At 49.3% G+C, this 18,105-nt stretch overlaps 1 protein-coding gene across 2 annotated transcripts in view; it reads right to left on the bottom strand.

Moving 5' to 3' along the window:
• Window positions 1-499: 499 nt before the first annotated feature.
• The window catches only part of TCEA3 (transcription elongation factor A3), a 42,346-nt gene continuing 24,740 nt past the window's right edge, over window positions 500-18,105 (bottom strand). The window contains exons 5-10 of one of the 2 annotated variants that reach the window (XM_070404337.1): window positions 13,487-13,653; window positions 13,255-13,316; window positions 10,477-10,626; window positions 5,501-5,647; window positions 3,225-3,296; window positions 500-862 (exon numbers count right to left, since the gene is read on the bottom strand). In XM_070404337.1, the coding sequence (XP_070260438.1) occupies window positions 854-862; window positions 3,225-3,296; window positions 5,501-5,647; window positions 10,477-10,626; window positions 13,255-13,316; window positions 13,487-13,653 (607 nt within the window). In that variant the 3' untranslated portion in view covers window positions 500-853. The remainder of the gene's footprint in view (window positions 863-3,224; window positions 3,297-5,500; window positions 5,648-10,476; window positions 10,627-13,254; window positions 13,317-13,486; window positions 13,654-18,105) is intronic. The other variant, XM_070404336.1, reaches the window with a different exon arrangement.

The following is an 18,105-nucleotide window of genomic DNA, read 5'->3' on the forward strand; positions in this document are numbered from 1 at the left end:
AGACTCAGGACAGGCCTACCTGACCTGCTCCCCAGGCTTTTCCAGAAGATTCCAGCTTTGCCTAAGGTTCCCATCGATGTAAAAAGCAAGCCGATGTCATCGAGGGAGAAGCATGATAAGGACCCTCCCTGCAGACTTCCTCCGAAGCGAGGGCCACAGATGGAGCTGTGAGGAACGCGTTGCCAGGGCCTACGCAGCTTCCGAGGCTCCGCACCTTCCAGGGGCCATGGAACTGGGGCGGGGGTGGGGGAGGGGGGTGAGCACTGTACTCTTCAGGCAGAAAGACTCAGTTCAAGATGATCTGTTCCCTGGTTCAAAGGCCCCCAAAGCCAGCTATGAACAGGGAATAGCAGAGTTTGGGAAAAGATGCAGAGCAGGGAAGAGACCTCCCCCATGGTGTGGAGTCATAGCTGCCTGAGCCAAATCGTGTGCCGAGTGTTCTCGTGTGTGTGTGTGACTCTGGGGTGGGGTGGGGTAAGACTTGCATCCGTCTGTTATTTTATTTTTCAATTCAGCAAAGGCTGGGAAGTTGGGATGTGAGGGAAGGGACGCAAAGCAAAGGTCTGCCAGTGCGTCAAAGATTTGACACCTGAGTCTCTGATTTCTACAAGAGGTTTGTGAACACAGACTCTTCGCATGGTATCCCAATTGGGTTCCCTCTATTAGCCAATCAGTATTCATAACCGGGGATTAATTTGTGAAAGGCGTCTCCCTCTGATCCCTAGTACCCCATTCAGAGTTCAGCGTTTTTCTTCATTTTACATTTTATTTTTTTTTCTCCAGTTACGATGGCTTAGTGCTTTCTCTTTGTTCTTCCTCAACTTGTTCACTGAAATCCTGGCTGGCAGTTCTATCAGCAGAACTACAAAACCAAAAAGGCAACAGAATTTTAGAGCTTTTCCTGCGCCCCCGCCCCCCCCCCCCCCCCCAAGGAGGCAGGGGAAGGGGGAGGGGACATGAAAAAGAAGGCAGGGTCTGGAGCCACACAGACCAGAGTCCAAATCCCAGCTCTGGCATCGTTAGCTGTGTGACTATGAACAAATCACTCATCTGTAAAATGGGATCATAATGCCGGCCAATGTAAGAAGGATATTGGGTAATAAATGAATGGAAATGTGATGCCAGACATGTGGTGTGCTCTCAACTCATCGTCAAAATATCACTGTGATGATCACCAATCGCTTGATTAGACTCTAGGCCTTCCACCTGGCCGTGAAAATGTGGTCAGAAGCCATGTCGCTGCCACCTCTAGTGGGCCCAGCCTCTCTGACTAATGGGTAGAGGAGGAGGAGCTGGGTTTGCAGCAGGCAGAACGTCTGCTCCTCAGCAGTAACAATGACAAGAGCTGTCATGTACTGGGCACTCACGACTAGTAATTCTGGGATAGGCAGTGTTAACAGTTATTCACGCATTTCATCCTCACAGTCACCCTAGGAGGTAGGCACTACATCACTCCCATTTTCACGGGTAAAGAAGCAACTCAGCGGGGTTATTAAGTCATTTGCCTAAGCTCCCATAATGCTAGTGAGATCCAAACTCGGGATAGCAAGAATGGTGGTTTCTAGGTACCAGGAACACACGTGCCCAGGGCTTTTTTGTGTGGTTGTACGGGTTGTTCACTGCACAGGAGGGCCTGGCAAAAGGGGCAAGTTGAGCCACCAGAGGCCCTGTTATTACCTTCCTTAATCCCCACAACAGCTCTGTGGGCTAGATGTTAACATACCCATTTTATAGAGGAGGGAATCCAGGCCTAGAGAGTTCAGGTCACTTAGCTCAGTCACTTTGTAATAAAGTGATAAGACGAGGATTTGAACCCGATGCCATGGCCCATACTCTAAACCAGGCGTCCTCAAACTACGGCCCGCGGACCACACGCGGCCCGCCGAAAACATTTACCCGGCCCGCCGGGTGTTTTTGCCGCCGCTGCCTGTCCTGCTTAGCAGCCGACTCGTCCCGGGCCCGCAGTGCGCATGTGTGGAATGTCTGAGGGACAGTGAACTGGCCCCCTGTTTAAAAAGTTTGAGGACCTCTGCTCTAAACCACTAGGCCATTGTACTGGCCCTACCCCTAGGTGCTCAATAGATGAACGAAGGAAAAATACACAATGGTCTGACTTTCCCATTAAAAAATATGGCAGATCTAATGAGGCCCCGGGGCTACGGAGGCCTTCAGGAAAGTTATAGAAACACAATCGTTCAGGAATTTGCTCCAAACCGTGTGACCTTATGCTTGTGAAACATTTCGGTAGCTCAGTTTCCTCGTTCAAAAGTGAAAGTAGTAGTATAAAGGAACATTTCTCCTAGCTGTTTGCAAAGCGTGCATGCATATGTACTCTCCTTCGCATCAATCATTGGAGAAAAGCATGACTATCCTTTTGCCCAGGGAGAGAGTAAGATGCTCAGGGTCACACAGCGAGCAGGGCAGAGTGGAGAGACAGGAAAGCAGGGCTCCTGACGCCCAGTCCCATGCTCGGTCTGGGGCTCCTTGCTAAGGACCTTAGAACTTACGGAGAACCCACAGCCTGCCTGGTGGCCCAGACATCACACAGTGCACGTGCGAGTCAGGTGGTTCTGGAGGCCGACATTAATCACATGACCACACTGAGTTCTTTCGGAAGAAGACATGGCAGAGGGGAGCACCATGGAGGAGTCTTTGCTTGGCTCTCATGTCTGAAAACAAAACCTCTGGCTTCGTAGGAGCTTGGGCAGCCCAGGTGACAGCCTTGGGTAACGTAGCTTTTCCAGAGCTGCCTTGGGAAGGGAGGATGACCTGGGAGCACTGCGGGAGAGGCCCCTCCGACAGACCTCAGCCTTCCTCACTCCTGGCGTGACCAGGTTCAAAGGAAATAACATCTGTGAAAGCACTTTGTAAAGAAGTGTGGTCCAAGTGGAGAGTGCTATTGTTTTCCTCTGTGGAACTGGGTGGTGGGGGGTGGAGCAACTGACTCCCTCTGTGCTCAGATGAGGGACTTGCCCATCCTCTGATGAAATGTGGCTGCTGCTCCCATCCCAGCCGGGTACCTTCCAAAACGCACACATGCCTGTGCACTCTCTTCCTGCCTCACCAATAACAACCCACCACGATCTCCAGCTCTGCAGATCCACTCTGCATAGGCCGGTAAGCCCCTATGCACAAGGCCCCTTCTTGGCTGTGGGTTTATTACTCCTGATATGGGGCAGGGTCTGTGGATGATGGGGGGAGGGGGGAGGGAGAAAGATACAGACCTTCCAGCGATTGCCGCACTCATTGCATAAGACAAAGGTAGTCATGGGTTCATCAGCACTGCGTGTCTGCACCTGAGACAGAGAGAGGCCCACTCATGAAGTCACTGCCCTGCTCTAGGACCTGCCTTAGCTCCCACTGTCTGCAGAAGTGGGTCCAAGTCCCAGAGCTTAGCACTGTTGTCCCCACCCCACTTTGGCCATCCCTTCTCACTGAGAACTCTCTCATGTATATTTTCTTCTCTTGCAGGTCCATCAGCTCACTTTCAGTATCTCACTGGCTCAACCTGATGTTTGCACTTTCACTCTTGTTGATCCTTCTGAACTGATGTCTCTTCTCTTGCCTCAAGACTCATCTCCTACAGGAAGTATTCCCTGACTCACCTCTGAACATGCCCGATGAGGTGAGCTGGAAGCACCCCTAGGGATTACTTAGTTCTTTCCTTATTTTATAGGTGGTAGGACTGAGGCCAGAGAGGAAAAGAGATTTGAAGATCATGGGACTATTTAATGTAATGGTTTTTTTTTTTTAAATTTCTTACCCCCTTAACCAAACCATCAGGTGCAGGTTTCCCACAGCAAATCCCTGGCATTTCCAGATTTAAAGATTGCTGTTCTGATTTTCTCTTTTTCATTTTGAATATATTTTATTGTTTTTTTTTTACAGAGAGGAAGGGAGAGGGATAGAGTTAGAAACATCAATGAGACAGAAACATCAATCAGCTGCCTCCTCCTGCACACCCCCTACTGGGGATGTGCCTGCAACCAAGGTACTTGGCCTTGACTGGAATCGAACCTGGGACCCTTCAGTCCGCAGGTCAATGCTCTATCCACTGAGCCAAACCAGTTAGGGCTGTTGTTCTGATTTTCTATAAATGGCCATGACATATAGCACGTGGTTACTTTGCTGACACTCAGCTATGAATGATGTCAGCTGGGAGTCCACGAGGTGGGAGGTAGTCCCTGGGCTAATGAGGGAGCCCGGCAGTGACCAGGAGGATGCAGCTTAGCACCGCCTCATCCCTGGAGAGCAATGGCACCTGGAGGAAGGAGACAACTGGGGCTCCTCTGTGCAGAGAAACGTTGCTGATGGGCAGTCTACTTCTGGGGGCGGGGGGGGGGGGGGCAGGCGCAGGACGCACACCCTCCACACGAGAAGTGCTCGGAGGAGAGCAGGAGCTTGCACAAACATCTCGGAATTCCTGAATCTGGGTTCTCTGAGGGGCGATTCCGGAATGGCGAGGCTGACTGTACTTCTGCTGTAGCCACAGATCCCCATAGGCAAGGTGCTCCTGATACACCTGCTTGCTGAGCAGATGGAGGAGTGAATAGAGTTCCAGAATGACTGGGTATCAATTAGAATCCAAGAACACTGGTGCCCTAAGGGCATATGTGCCACCCAGAAACAGCAGGTGGTTCTCTGGTTTAAAGTCTCCCAGAGAAGGGCCCTCCATGCCTTACGTGGCTCCCCAAACAGGGGCAATGGTCTTCATCCTCAGGACTCGGGGCTAAAACCCTTAGGGTTTGCACACAAAGTTGGCTGTGATGCAGGCAGAAAGGTCTAGATCTAGACTTATTCCTGTCTCTGTCACTGACCATCTTTGCCATCTTGGACAAAGCTGCACAGCTTGCTCCCTGTCTGGGCCTCAGTTTCCCTGTGTGCAAAGTGAGAGAGAGCTGAGTTTTATATTGCCACGTTCCCTCCCAGCCATCTGTGACTCTACAGTTCTGTGCCCTGTGAGCCTGGTTCCTCCTAGTCTTGCTGCAGGTACAGCCAGAACATGCTGGCCGCGCCTCACAGACACAAATCTGGGTGGTTGTATAAGCAGAATGTCATTTTCTAGAAGTCACAGGACCTTAGCTGATGTTGCTCAGTGGTTAGAGTGTTGACCTGCGCACCGGAGAGTCGTGGGTTCGATTCCTGGACAAGGGCACGTACCTGGGTTGCAGGCTCAATCCCTCATGTGGGAGGCAACCAATCAATGTGTCTCTTTCACATCGATGTTTCTCTCTCTCTCTCTCTCTCTCTCTCTCATCTCTCTCCCTCCCTCCCTCCCTCCCTCCTTTCCACTATCTCTGAAAAAGCAATGGAAGAAATATCCGTGGGTGAGGATTAACAAAAACAAAACAGAAGCTATGGGTACATATTGGTGTACTAAGACTTGTCCTTTTTCTCTGCAGCCTGGAGTTTTAACTCTTCCCCCCTCTGGCTCTTCCCTGAGCTCTCTCTGGTTCTCCATCTCTGTGCCCCTGTGGCTTCCTCCCCCTCCTCACCTTACCTGGTTATAGGTACAATTCTTCTTCTTGCATTTCTTGCACTGGAAGAGGCCAGTGGTGGTGCCGCCCGTTTTGGCCATCTGGTGCTCACGGATAGCCTCCTGGGTCATGGCGTTCCTCAATTCCCGCAGCTCATCACTGGCCATTTCCTGGAGAGAAACGAGTTTGTCCTTCAGGGCCGGGAGTCCCAGGGGCCCTGCCCCATACCTGGTGTCTAGGGAGCCTGAACAGAGGAGGGGAACCTGCTGGATTGAGTACCAGGAGCTGGAGGGAGGCCTGGACTCCTGGCCCTGCCTCCGCAGGGAAAAGGCCATCTCCATTGGGTGGAGGGGCAAACCTGGGGGGCTCTGGTGGGCAAGTGCAGAAGGGCGTGTGCAGGAGAGCAGAAGGCAAACTGCTTCTGCCCCCGGATCAACACTCGGGTACATTTCCTCAGACCTGGTGCTCACCCTGCCTGCCTGGACCTTGGGCACCTGCCTGAACCTTCCTGCTTGAGCTGATTTGACCAGGGACCACCTGATCTATGATGTGCTCCTTATCTGTCTAGTCTGGACATGACCCAGGCCTGCCCGAGCTGTGATCACTGCCCAGCCCATTCTGCCTGTGGGGACCTGGTCTCACCATGACTTGCTGTTGCTGTCCCCACCCACGCGGGACCTGAAGCACCTGGGCTCACACCACCAACTGCTGACCTTGAGTGCATCAGAACATCGTTAGGTTCCTACAGACCAGACTCTCCTGTCTTGTGTCATCTCACTGCAGACACTCAGTGTCCACATTGTCTAGGTCAGTGGTCGGCAAACTGCGGCCCCTTGAGTGTGGCTCTTCCACAAAATACCACGTGCGGGCGCGCACGTACAGTGCGATTGAAACTTCGTGGCCACACTCAAGGGGCCAAAGAGCGCATGTGGCTCTCGAGCCGCAGTTTGCCGACCACTGGTCTAGGTCCTTCCTTTCTTTATCCTTCTCCCTGGCCATTTGACTGCCCTTAAACCTCTGCCAGACGAGAACAGAGAGGGGGTCACTCAAACCAGAGAGAGTCCTAGGGAAGGCTGGTGTGGGGGAAGGAGGAGGGCAGAGGCTGATGCTAAAATGAGTGAGGGATCTGGGAGTGGCTCAACATTTCCACTGTTGCTTTCTAACCTGACTCCTTAAACCATGGAGAGCAGAGCTGGCACAAAGGTCCTATATTTTAGTAACCACTAAATCTAATGCTGACCACTGCGCTATAACCACTTGGGCTTCTTGTCAAAATGCAGATTCCTAGGAACCCAAAACTCGAAGGGCAGGCCCAGGAATATGCATTTCTACTAGTGTCCCCAAGTTACTCTGGTGCACACAAATGTTTAAATTCTACTATGTTAAATTCAAGGAATAGGTTCTAACCAACAACGGGGTAAAGCACATCAGCCAAGGCCATATACTGGTAAGCAAAAAGCAGCTGATTTTAATTTGGGGGCAATTTCCCAGAGCATAATGCATTTGTTCACTCAAAATCTATGGGACGCTAATTTATTGAATGTCTAACTGCATTGGTGTGCTGGTAAACTGGGTTTGACCATAGGGGTGGCTGATTTGTAGTATTTATCAATTTCCATAGTGTAAATATTTCCATCAAGGCCAATTTCAAGCGACTAATGTGGATGTCACTGAATGCAGAGCTGGGAGTAGCTACACATAATCCTGTCTCCTGAGCTGGTTGGAGCTGGTTTCAGAACACCACTACCTCTAAGCCCTCAAGATAAGATTTGGTTCCTGTCCCCAGGTAATGCTAGTCTGGTCTAGTAGCCTAGCATTCACACAGGATAGCAAGATAGCCTATGAAGTATTAAAACAAAGGCATACAAAATGCAGGGAAAGCCCCCCACCCCTAGTGTGGGGTTAACTGCTTGGGGGTAGGAAAGACTCATTAAAGAAACTGACACCTTAACCAATCTTGAAAGATAAACAAACTTCCAGGGCACATTCTAGACTTAGCGAATAGTCCATGCAAAAGTTCAGAGGACAGCCTGGCCAGTGTGGCTCAATGGTTGAACATTTGACCTATGAACCAGGAGGTCCAGGTTTGATTCCTGGTCGGGACACATGCCTGGGTTGTGGGCTCGGTCCCCAGTGTGTGGCGTGCAGGAGGCAGCCAATGATGCTCTCTCATCATTGATGTTTCTCTCCCCCCCCTTCCTCTCTTAAATCAATAAAAAAAATAAATTTTTTTAAGGAAATGAAACTTAAAAAAAAGATCAATAACATGTTTGGGGAAGGGTATATAGAGTGGGGCTCAGGGCGAGGAGTGTGGGAGACATGGCTGAGGGTCAGGTTGTAGAAAGACAGTCTTGTGTGCCACCTAAGGAATAAAAACAGAAAAATATTCTATCCACTCACCCACAAATCCATTTACCTAGCTCTGCCCTGACTCAGTGAGCAGACAAAATCCCCCTCCTTGTGGGACCGACAGTATGTCCACTCAACAGTTCTAATGGGTATCTCAGACTCTACTCCATTCTTTGACATGTCTGGGTGGAGAGGAAAAGAGAGGAGGCATGAGGGAATCAGGTGGACAAGGAAAGAGACACAGAAAGGGAGTTAGGGAGACAGGGACGTGGAGAGGGACATTGATCCACATGGGCCTCCCCTGTCCCAGGCCTTCCCTGACAGCACCTGCCTGTCCTCTGAGCCCAGCACTGCAAGCAGCCCACACAATGCTGTTATTTTTCTTATTGGAGCAAAAATGGCCCTATATTTCTTACAGAAACCTCCTGCCTGGAGCAAAAGGTGACCTGAGGAAGATCTCCTTGGCATCCATGTTGGCTGAGTTGTTGGCAGGGGTTCCTCGCGGCGGGCCCTGGCAGTCCCTTCTCAAGGGCCTGCTAGATTCCTGGCCTGCTCCCCTTGGTCTGGTCAGCCTCTTTTTGGGCCTGGGTTGATCACCTGATTTTCTTGCCCTGTTCTAGTGAACAGCCCTTGGGTGGGGCCCGATCTCATCCATGTGTCTGGCTTGGCCAGTTGCTTTGCTGGGACTTCTGGGGCTTGTCTCTGGCCTAATCCGGACACTCAACTCTGTTATGACCTCCAGCTTCTGGGAACTTGCTGGGTTTGGCTCAAACTTGTGCCAAACCTTGCTCCTGGTTCCCATGGGCTCGGTTTCCCAACATGCTCTGGAATGGCCTGTAACACAGACTCTCGATAGCATCCCACAGCACACACACACAGGGAGAAGCAGCGTGACCCTAGGGCCACGGGTGTGGGACAGAGGAATAAACGCAAGGCTGGGTTTCCAGAAAGGTCACAGCTACACCTTGCAGGGAAGGAGCATGTGCCTAAAGCCAAGTTGCAGTGGTAACCCTGGGCACAGATTGCTAGTTGCCTAAAAAGATCAGATATTTAAAATCAAGCAGAAAGACAATCCTGGTCCACTGGCCTAGTTCCCCATTTTATCTGAAAGCCAGGGGTATTATCTTTCTTATTTTGGGTATTTGAGGAAGTCAGTTAGCTTCCCTCTATTAGCTTCTCAGAAAAACATACATGCACACTACATAACAAGCACACACCACTTACATATACCACATGTACCCTAACCACACACACCATACACACATAGACTACATACACACACCACACATCATATTCACACACACAAAGGCCCACTCTTGCCAAGAGTTTCAGCAGATTCCCAGATACCCTGAGGCACACACCCAGACTCCAGATGTCATGCATTTTCCCTCCCCTTCTCGGGGCCACTTCCCTGACTAGTGCTTCGTGTGCCATCTCCAGGGGCTGTGGGGAATCCCTCTGTTAGCCGTGGCAGTAAAGAGCCGCTTGTACCTGGGGATGTGTAGAAATCTTTACACCCTCATCTGTCACTTATAAGTTGTGTGTGACCTCAGTTTTCTCATCCATAAAATGAGGATACTAGCCCGGCCAGCGTGGCTCAGTGGTTGAGCATTGAACTATGAACCAGGAGGTCACAGGTTTGATTCCCAGTCAGGGCACATGCACAGATTGGGGGCTCGATCCCCAGTAGGGAGCGTGCAGGAGGCAGCCAATCAATGATTCTCTCTCATCATTGATGTTTCTCTCTCCCTTCCTCTCTGAAATCAATAAAAATATCTATTTTTAAAAATCAGGATACTATTTCCTCTTTCATAGCATTGTGCTGAGCGTTACATGAAATGGTTGGTGAATGGGCCTATCGGACACTAATTCTGAGGAGGGCTTTTTATATATTAATCTTCTAAATTCATTTAATGCTTATGAGATAGCTATTATTATTATCATCATTCCATTTTACAGATGAGAAAACTGAGGCACAGAGAGGTTAAGTGGCTTGCCTAAGATTACACAGCTAAGTGGTAGAGGCAGAATTCAAACTCAAACAGGCTTGTTCCCTTTTCCTTCCCTTACTGACCCTTTTAAGCTGGAGCAATCCTTCCTTCCTCTAAGTCCCCACGATGCCTCTATCATGGCACTTACACCTGTTTTACACATACTTGTAAGTATATCAGTCTCCCCACCTTGGACTGTGCTCCATGTAGACAGAGACTCCTGTTCTGGCTTGGGCCCAGAGCGGTAATGGGCTACAGGCAGAGGAGGGAGGCAGATAACCAAGCAGTGAAGACTGAAACTCTGAGACCCAACAGCTCGCCTCCTGGCCTGAATATTTTCTAGATGTGTGTATAGGCAAATCTGTTAACTCCTCTGAGCCTCAGCCTCCTCATCTGTAAAATGGGGATAATAAACACTCCCACCCTAGTGGGGGTGAAGATAGAATTGGCCAGTGTGTCTAAAGTGCTCAGCACAGTGCCTAATACGTATTAGCCGTGTCCACCATCCTGATGGTCCAGAAGCCTTGAGAGGCTGGGAGTCCGAGATGGTCTGACTGTAAGAGCTCCCTGGCTCATCTTTTATGGAGTCACAAGCCACTGCCTCTCAAACTTGGACAAAGCTGGAGGGGCCTGGCCTCCCACCCCAGCCTGGCCCTTACCTCTGCTGTCATCTTGGCAATGAGGCCGGTGGAGATGGCCCCACTGAGCACGTTCCGCCGCAGGCCAGGGTTCCTGGGGTCCTTGAGGTTGCTGATTCGGCTGCGCACGCGGTTCCGGTACTTCATATCTGTGCTCTTGAGCTCCTGGTAGATATGTGACATGGTTAAGGGCCAGCCCAGCTGCTCATAGAGGGGAGGATGGGGAACTTCTCCTGGAAGCCTGAGGAGATCCAGGGCCATCTCTTCCTCTCCTTGGACTTGTTCAGGGTCGGGCACTTCTGTGGCATTTGAGGGAATTGCAGTAGGCATTTGGGGTCAGCCATGTGTCGGGGACAGGAAACAGCTTCTAAGGTTATAGCAAGCACTGTGGTGTCCGGGACTCCGGGAATGGGCAGCCCAGGTTTGTCTGAGCCTCTTGTATGACCTCAGGTGATTCACTTTGTGCCTCACTTTCCTTATTTATAAAATACGGGGCTGTTATGAGGATTCAGCAATCAAAGCTGCATGACGCACTAGCATGGTGTCTGGGACATAGCAAGAGCTCAACATTTAGGGGCTGCTATGAGGATAATGATGAAGGTTACCTCTAATTATCTGAGGGTTGTGAGTCCAGCTGGCAGAGAAAAACAAGATAGGAGCCACATGTTTCAGGCTCTAAGAATGCTGCAATAAATCAATTGCTGAGCTTTGTTTGATCCAGTGCCCCCAGTTCTCTGTCATCATTCCCTGGAACCGACTTTGGGAATTGCTGGTCATTAATGGATGAGGAAGCTGAGGCTTAGGAAGAATGAAGGCCCTCGCTCAAGGTCACAGGGCAAATTCCCGGCAGAGACAGGGCTGGATGCCAGAGCCCCTCCTAATGGTAATGCTCTCCGCTCGGCCAGCAGGAAGTTGCCACTGGCCACGGATCACAGTGACTGCTCTGTCCAGATGCTGTATCCCAGACAGGCCTCCCGCTCCCTCCTCTGGAGGGGCTCAGGGAACACAGCCGAGTGTTCCTGGTCTCCTAAGCCAAGGAGACTCAGGAAGATGAGGCCTTTGCTGGGTAAAGCCAGAGACGAGACAGAGACTGCGGGGAATGTAGAAAAATGGAAACAGCTGACTTGCTTGGGAAGGAAGGTGGTATTATTTCTGTTTTTGCTTTAATGTTGTTTGTACAATAAAAGTGTAGAAAGAAAGACTGTGCCATAATGCATTTGGAAGCCACAACGTATGTTTAAAAATCTGTGTTTGGGATGCCTGGAGGTGTGGATCTGCTCATGTGGGGACAGGAGGGCTGGCAGTACTGCCACCAGCTCCTTCCCGACTGTTTCCTGAGATCACAGGGGAGGCCAAGGTAGAGCAGAGCGCGGACCTGGGTGTCACTGACCCCTCAAAGGAGCACATGTGAGCCCCACAGCTGCTATTTCGTCCAGGGTCACTCTGAAGAGGACACACGGTCCATGTGGCTCTGATCTCCTCTCCTTCAGTGACCGACATTCAGGAGGAAGAAAACACAGAGGAAAGGCCAGCGGAACGAGGTACTAGATCACCCACCTTTGTTTCAAACTGGGAAGGGACCTGCTTGGAGGGACGACTGTTCCAGAGAAAACAAAGAGGAAGCCCATGCTCCGTGTTCTGAGTGAGTGAGAAATTATGAGTATGTATTTGGTGAGATGCTGGGTAGTTCAAGGGTGGCCAATAATCAAATGATGGTGGAGAGAAACTCCCAGAAGATGTGTTGGAGGATATTAGTGTGGGCCTCAGGCAGGAAGGAGATGGAAGCAGGCAAATTTGTTGTCTGCAGATTGGCCCCACCCCTCCCTAACCCCAGCTGGCTCCCCAGGGAAAGCCCAAGAGGGTCACTCAAAAGGGTCACTCATACCTCAGTGTGACACCCAGAGGCCCTCTCTCCTGGGGATTCTGTCCGCTTCCCTCCACACTTCTTGGACATGCAAAGCTTTGTCTCCAGTAAAAGAAATCCCAGCATTCACTCAGTGGGGCACAGCGCCAAGGGATTTTTTCCCCTCCAAGAGGGAAATCTTTTGGTGCAATGGGCCCATATCACACAGGTAGGTGGTCACCTCCTTATGGAATGACCTCAGGATGTGGAATCTGAAGACCAAGGTTTTCAGTCCAGCTCTGACATCAGTAGTTCCTGAGCCTGTTTCCTCATCTGAGAAATGGGAACGACAGCCCCTGCTTCACAGAGATTGTTGTGAAAATTAATAGAGGTAGGAAGTGTCAGTTGCCCATCACAGGGCTTGGAACATATTGGGGAGTAAAAAATGGGAGCTGTTATCTTTAGCAGTTGGAAGAGGCGGGAGGGCTGAGTATGAGAAATGCGGTCCTTCTCTGTCTACTCACCTACTTGACGTCACACACTAGGCATGTTATGACATAGACTGTCTGGCACAGACACTGAGCCTTCAGGTTCTGACATCACACTTTCTGGGTTCCAGTCTCAACTATGTCACTACTATTTGCTGTGTGAGCTTTGGCAAGTGACTTAACCTCTCTGAGCCTCAGTTCCCTCACCTGAGAAACAGGATTGATGAGGAAACCTACCTCGTAGATTGTTCTCAACACTGAATGAAGTACTGCTCATACACAGCTTGGTATGAGGCGGGCAGGTGCAAGACTTAATAAATATTTGCTAGAATCAAGAACTCCGGTTCAGGGGCCGAGCAGGGGGCTGTCCGGAGTCCTTTCCCTCCCTGCTCACTGTCCTGGGTCCCCTGTACTTGGAAGACCTGCTGCTGGACGGTCCAGGCACCCACAGCCTTGGCAAAGCTCAAGGATATGATCTTCAATTTCTGATGCCATCTTGTCACAGTTGACTCCATAGTCCTTGTGATCATCTAAAAGAGATTGGGGAACACAGGCATCAGCCAGGCATGCCCTTGGCAGTGAGGCCTGCTTGTACCAAGGACTAATGCATCCTGAACCCTCCCATGGCACTGAGAAAGGCCACATCTCATCTGCCCCTGGGCAGCCCTTCCCTCCCCATCCCCGGCCCAGGCCTTCTCACCATCCGCCTTCAAGGCCGCCGAGAGCATCTCCACACACTTGTCCCGGACAGAGTCCCCCGTGAGGTAGCAGGGTGCCAGGAGGCAGATGGAGGGGGCAAAGGTGGGGCTCGAGGGGCTGCTGGGTGTTTTGGGGGAGGTCTCCGCTTTCGATTTGCTGCTGTTTGATCTGAGGATGACAATCAGTAATCGACTTTCTGATACGAAGCAAATAAAGCGTTTATTGAGCAATCAATGATCCCTTTAATCTCATAACAAGCCTATGAGGTAGGAACTATTTTAGGTACTTGATATGGATCATCTCATTTAATTCTCATAACCCCACGAGGTTGATACTATTCTTTTTTTTTTTTTTTAATACTCAACGGAACTCAAACCATGACTAGCTACAGTACTAGTATGAAGTTAACATGCAAACTGTTTTCTGTGGGTTTATAAAATATGTTTTTATTGATTTCAGAGAGAGGAAGGGAGAGGGAGAGATAGAAACATCAATGAGAGAGAATCATTGATCGGCCGCCTCCTGTACGCCCCCTACTGGGGATCAAGCTGGAAACCTGGGATCAAACCAGTGACCTCTTGGTTCATGGGTCAATGTTCAACCACTGAGCCACACTGGCTGGGCTACAGATGCGTTTTAAATAATGATACTCAGGTCACACATCTGGAAACCAGTAGGACCAGAATGAAAACCCGGGCAGTTGAACTCTGGTACCCGGGCTCTTAACCTCCCACTGAGCTCTACTGGTTACAGAAGGGTGTAACAATGCCAAAAACTATATCCATTAGGGACTGCAAGAGCTCCTCTCTCTCAGCTCTCATTGAACCATTTACTCACTCATTCAATAAATAGTTCAATAAATATTAATTAGGCACCTATTCTCAGGTACTGTGCTGAGAACAAGGGATAAAGCCGACAAGGCAGAAAAGCTCCCTCCCTCAAGGAGCTTATAGTCTACTGACTAGTGAATGCATCACCATTTAAGAGCGCCGGCTCTTACCATGTACCAGGAACGGTGCTAGGCACTGGAGGAGCACTTTCTAATTTACTCCTCACAGTAGTCCTAGGAGGTAAATACTGTTGGCATCCCCATTTGCAGCGGAGGAAACAAACCTAGAGTTATATCACTTGAGATTTGAACTCAGGCCTGTCTGATTCCAACCCTAACACTCTTTTTTTTTTTTTTTTTAAAGCATGTTTTATTGATTTTGGAGAGAAAGAGAGGAAGGGCAAGGGAGAGAGAGGGAGCTGCCTCCTGCATGCCCCCTACTGGGGATCGAGCCTGAACGTGCCCTGATTGAGAACTGCACAAGCGACCTCTGGGTGCATGGGTCGATGCCCAACCAAGGTAGCCACACCAGCCAGGGCCTAACCCTACCACTCTTAACTCCTATGATACACTGCCTAAGAATGATCCCACTTTGTTTTTGGCTTAAAAAAAACTCCACATAAATAAATAAATAAATAAATAATAAAATACAATACTGAACTATGTGGCTTAAACAACGAAATTTATTTCTCACAGTTCCAGGGACTGGGAAGTCCAAGATCAAGGTGCTGGTCAGTTTAGTTTCATGTGAGGGCTCTCCTTCCTGCCTTGTAGATGGCCACCTTCTCGCTGTATCCTTACATGGCAGGGAGAGAGAGCGAGTGAGCTCTCAGATCTCCTCCCATAAGGACACTACTCCTATTGGATCTGCTTCACCCATATGACCTCTTTTAACCTTAATTACCTCCATAAAGGCCCTACTTCCAAATTCAGTCACATTGAGCTTCAACATATGAATTTCAGGAAGGAGGAGTAGATAACATTCAGACCAGAACACCATATTAGTAACAATGATCTCTCTGAGATGGGATGAGAGGAGATTTTCATTTTCTTCTTTTGCTTATACATGTCTTCTAAATCTACGAGAAATATGTCTACTTTAATAACGAGAAACACTTTTTTTTCTTTTTTTTTTTAATATATTTTATTGATTTTTTACAGAGAGGAAGGGAGAGAGATAGATAGTTAGAAACATCGATGGGAGAGAAACATCGATCAGCTGCCTCCTGCACATCTCCCACTGGGGATGTGCCCACAACCCAGGTACATGCCCCTGACCGGAATCGAACCTGGGACCCTTCAGTCCGCAGGCCGACGCTCTATCCACTGAGCCAAACCGGTTTCGGCCGAGAAACACTTTTTAAAAAACATTTGATAATTATGAGTGGTAACTGTGCTGATGGCTTCCTGTCTTCCTGTTAGTAAGGAGTTGCCAGCAGCCCTAGCCGGTTTGGCTCAGTGGATAGAGCGTCTGCCTGTGGACTGAAGGGTCCCAGGTTTGATTCCAGTTAAGGGCACATGCCCAGGTTGTGGGCTCGATCCCTAGTTGGGGACATGCAGGAGGCAGCCAATCAATGATTCTTTCTCACCATTGATGTTTCTATCTCCCTCTCCCTTTCTCTCTGAAATCAATAAAAGTATATTTAAAAAAATATATATAGCCCTGGCTGGTTTGGCTCGGTGGATAGAGCGTCGGCTTGTGGACTGAAGGGTCCCAGGTTCGATTTTGGTCGAGGGCACATGCCCGGGTTGCGGGCTCGATCCCCAGTGGGGGGCGTGCAGGAGGCAGCCAATCAATGATTCTCTCTCATCATTGATGTTTCTGGCTCTCTCTCCCTCTTCCTTCCTCTCGGAAATCAATAAAAATATATTTAAAGTATATATATATATATATATATATATATATATATATTAACCTCAATGAATAACAGTAGCCAGAAAACCTGAAATACACATTGACAACCTGTTTTATATATTTGGTAAATCTTAATTCATTTAAAATTATGAAATATCTCTTCTTTCTCATGCTAAAAAATTTTGTTACATATATTTTACCACAATATTTTAAAAAATATTTCATATGTGTCTATTGATTTTTTAGAAAGAGAGGAAGGGAGAAGTATAGAGAGATAGAAACATCAATGAAAGAGAAACATCGATCAGCTGCTTCCCACACACCCCCTACTGGGGATTGAGCCCACAACCCAGGCATGTGCCCTGACTAGGAATCGAACTGACGACCTCCTGGTTCATGGGACAATGCTCGACCAACTGAGCTGCACCTGCCAGGCTCATGGCTTCCAATTATTTTCAGCATAAAGTCACACTCCTCATTGTGGCTTCCCTGTCCCCCCACATCTGGCCCCTGCCTGTCCTCTGACATGATCTCATGCTGAGCTCCCCTCACTGTTCACTGAAGCCTCTACTGCCCTCCTGCTTTCTGTTCCCTAAACACTGCTGTCCTCTCACCACAGTGCCTTTGCACAGATGGCCCCTCCTCCTAGGAGGCTCCTCCTCCAGCTTTTCCTATGACTGGTTCTTTCCCACCAGTCAGGCCTCTGCTCAAATATCACATTCTCAGGGAGGCTTCCTTCCCTGCCCACCCCAGCCAAGCAGACTGTCTCTGCCCTATAACTCTCTAGCACATGACCTAATTTCTTGCATTCATGGCACATATCCAAGTCTATAATTAACTTGTTTATGTGTTTATAAACATTGTCTGCTTTCACCTCCAGAATACAGGTTCCATTGTAGAGGAACCCCATTGGCTGGCTCACCACCGTCTTCCAGCACCTTTAACAGCGCTCTAGGTGGGTACTTGGTGAACCTTGGTTGATGAATGAATGCAGAATGAGATGAGGGAGCTGGCCACAGAGAGATGAAAGGTGCATTCAACAGGTTTAGGCAGAGATGAGCTGAGTGGGGGGCAGGTCCTCTTTGGAAGGCCAGTGACCTACAAGAAGGATCTCTCTCTGAGCCAGTGTCTGTCAACAACTATGACCTGGACCATCTCCTACAACTGTGATGGCATTCCAGATTCTTCCTGGTGTTGCCCCTCATCGACCCCTGTGCCCCATCACGACATCCTCGATGTCTAGGACTCAGCAGTGGGGAACCAGAAGGGGGAGCCTGAGGATGGTGCTCCGAAGAAGGCAGGATAGCAAGCAACAAGAATAACATTGCCATTTAGGGAATGTAAATACACCGAGGCCGTGTATTTATTAAGGACCCAGGCTCCGAAGCCAAACTCCAGGTTCAAGGCCTGACAACACCACTTTGTAGCTATGTGACCTTGGGCGAGTACCTTCTCCTCTCGGTGCCTCAGTCTCCTCACATGTAAAATGGGGATAACAATAGTACCCACCTTATAGAGTTGTTAAGAGGATTAAAGCACCTAAGAGAATTCTAGCAACAAAGTATTAGGCAATTGACATCGGTAACCACATTAAGTATGAGTGTTAGTACTAAGCATTATGTAGTTATTGAGCACTTACACGGAGTAGGAACAGTGCTAAGCATTTCACTACCTCATTTGGTTTTCACATAACCTGAAAAGGGGGGGTCACAGTTACCCCCATTTTATAGGTCAATAGACTGAGGCTCACAGATGAACTGACTTGTCCACGGTCCTCCAACTAGCAAATGGCAGAGTCACACTACACATCTAGGTCTGCCCGCCTCCCAAATGCTTTTCAATACATCTCACCGTGTCTCTAAAAGGCAGAGTTTTCCAGAATCCCTTTACCTGGGCAAGGCCAGGCTGCTTGTTGACGTTTTTTCCTCACCTTCCT

This window comes from Myotis yumanensis, unplaced genomic scaffold (assembly GCF_028538775.1).
Source record: "Myotis yumanensis isolate MYYU_CA2020_CCGP unplaced genomic scaffold, mMyoYum1.0.hap1 SCAF_2, whole genome shotgun sequence".
In the NCBI taxonomy this organism is placed as follows: domain Eukaryota; kingdom Metazoa; phylum Chordata; class Mammalia; order Chiroptera; family Vespertilionidae; genus Myotis; species Myotis yumanensis.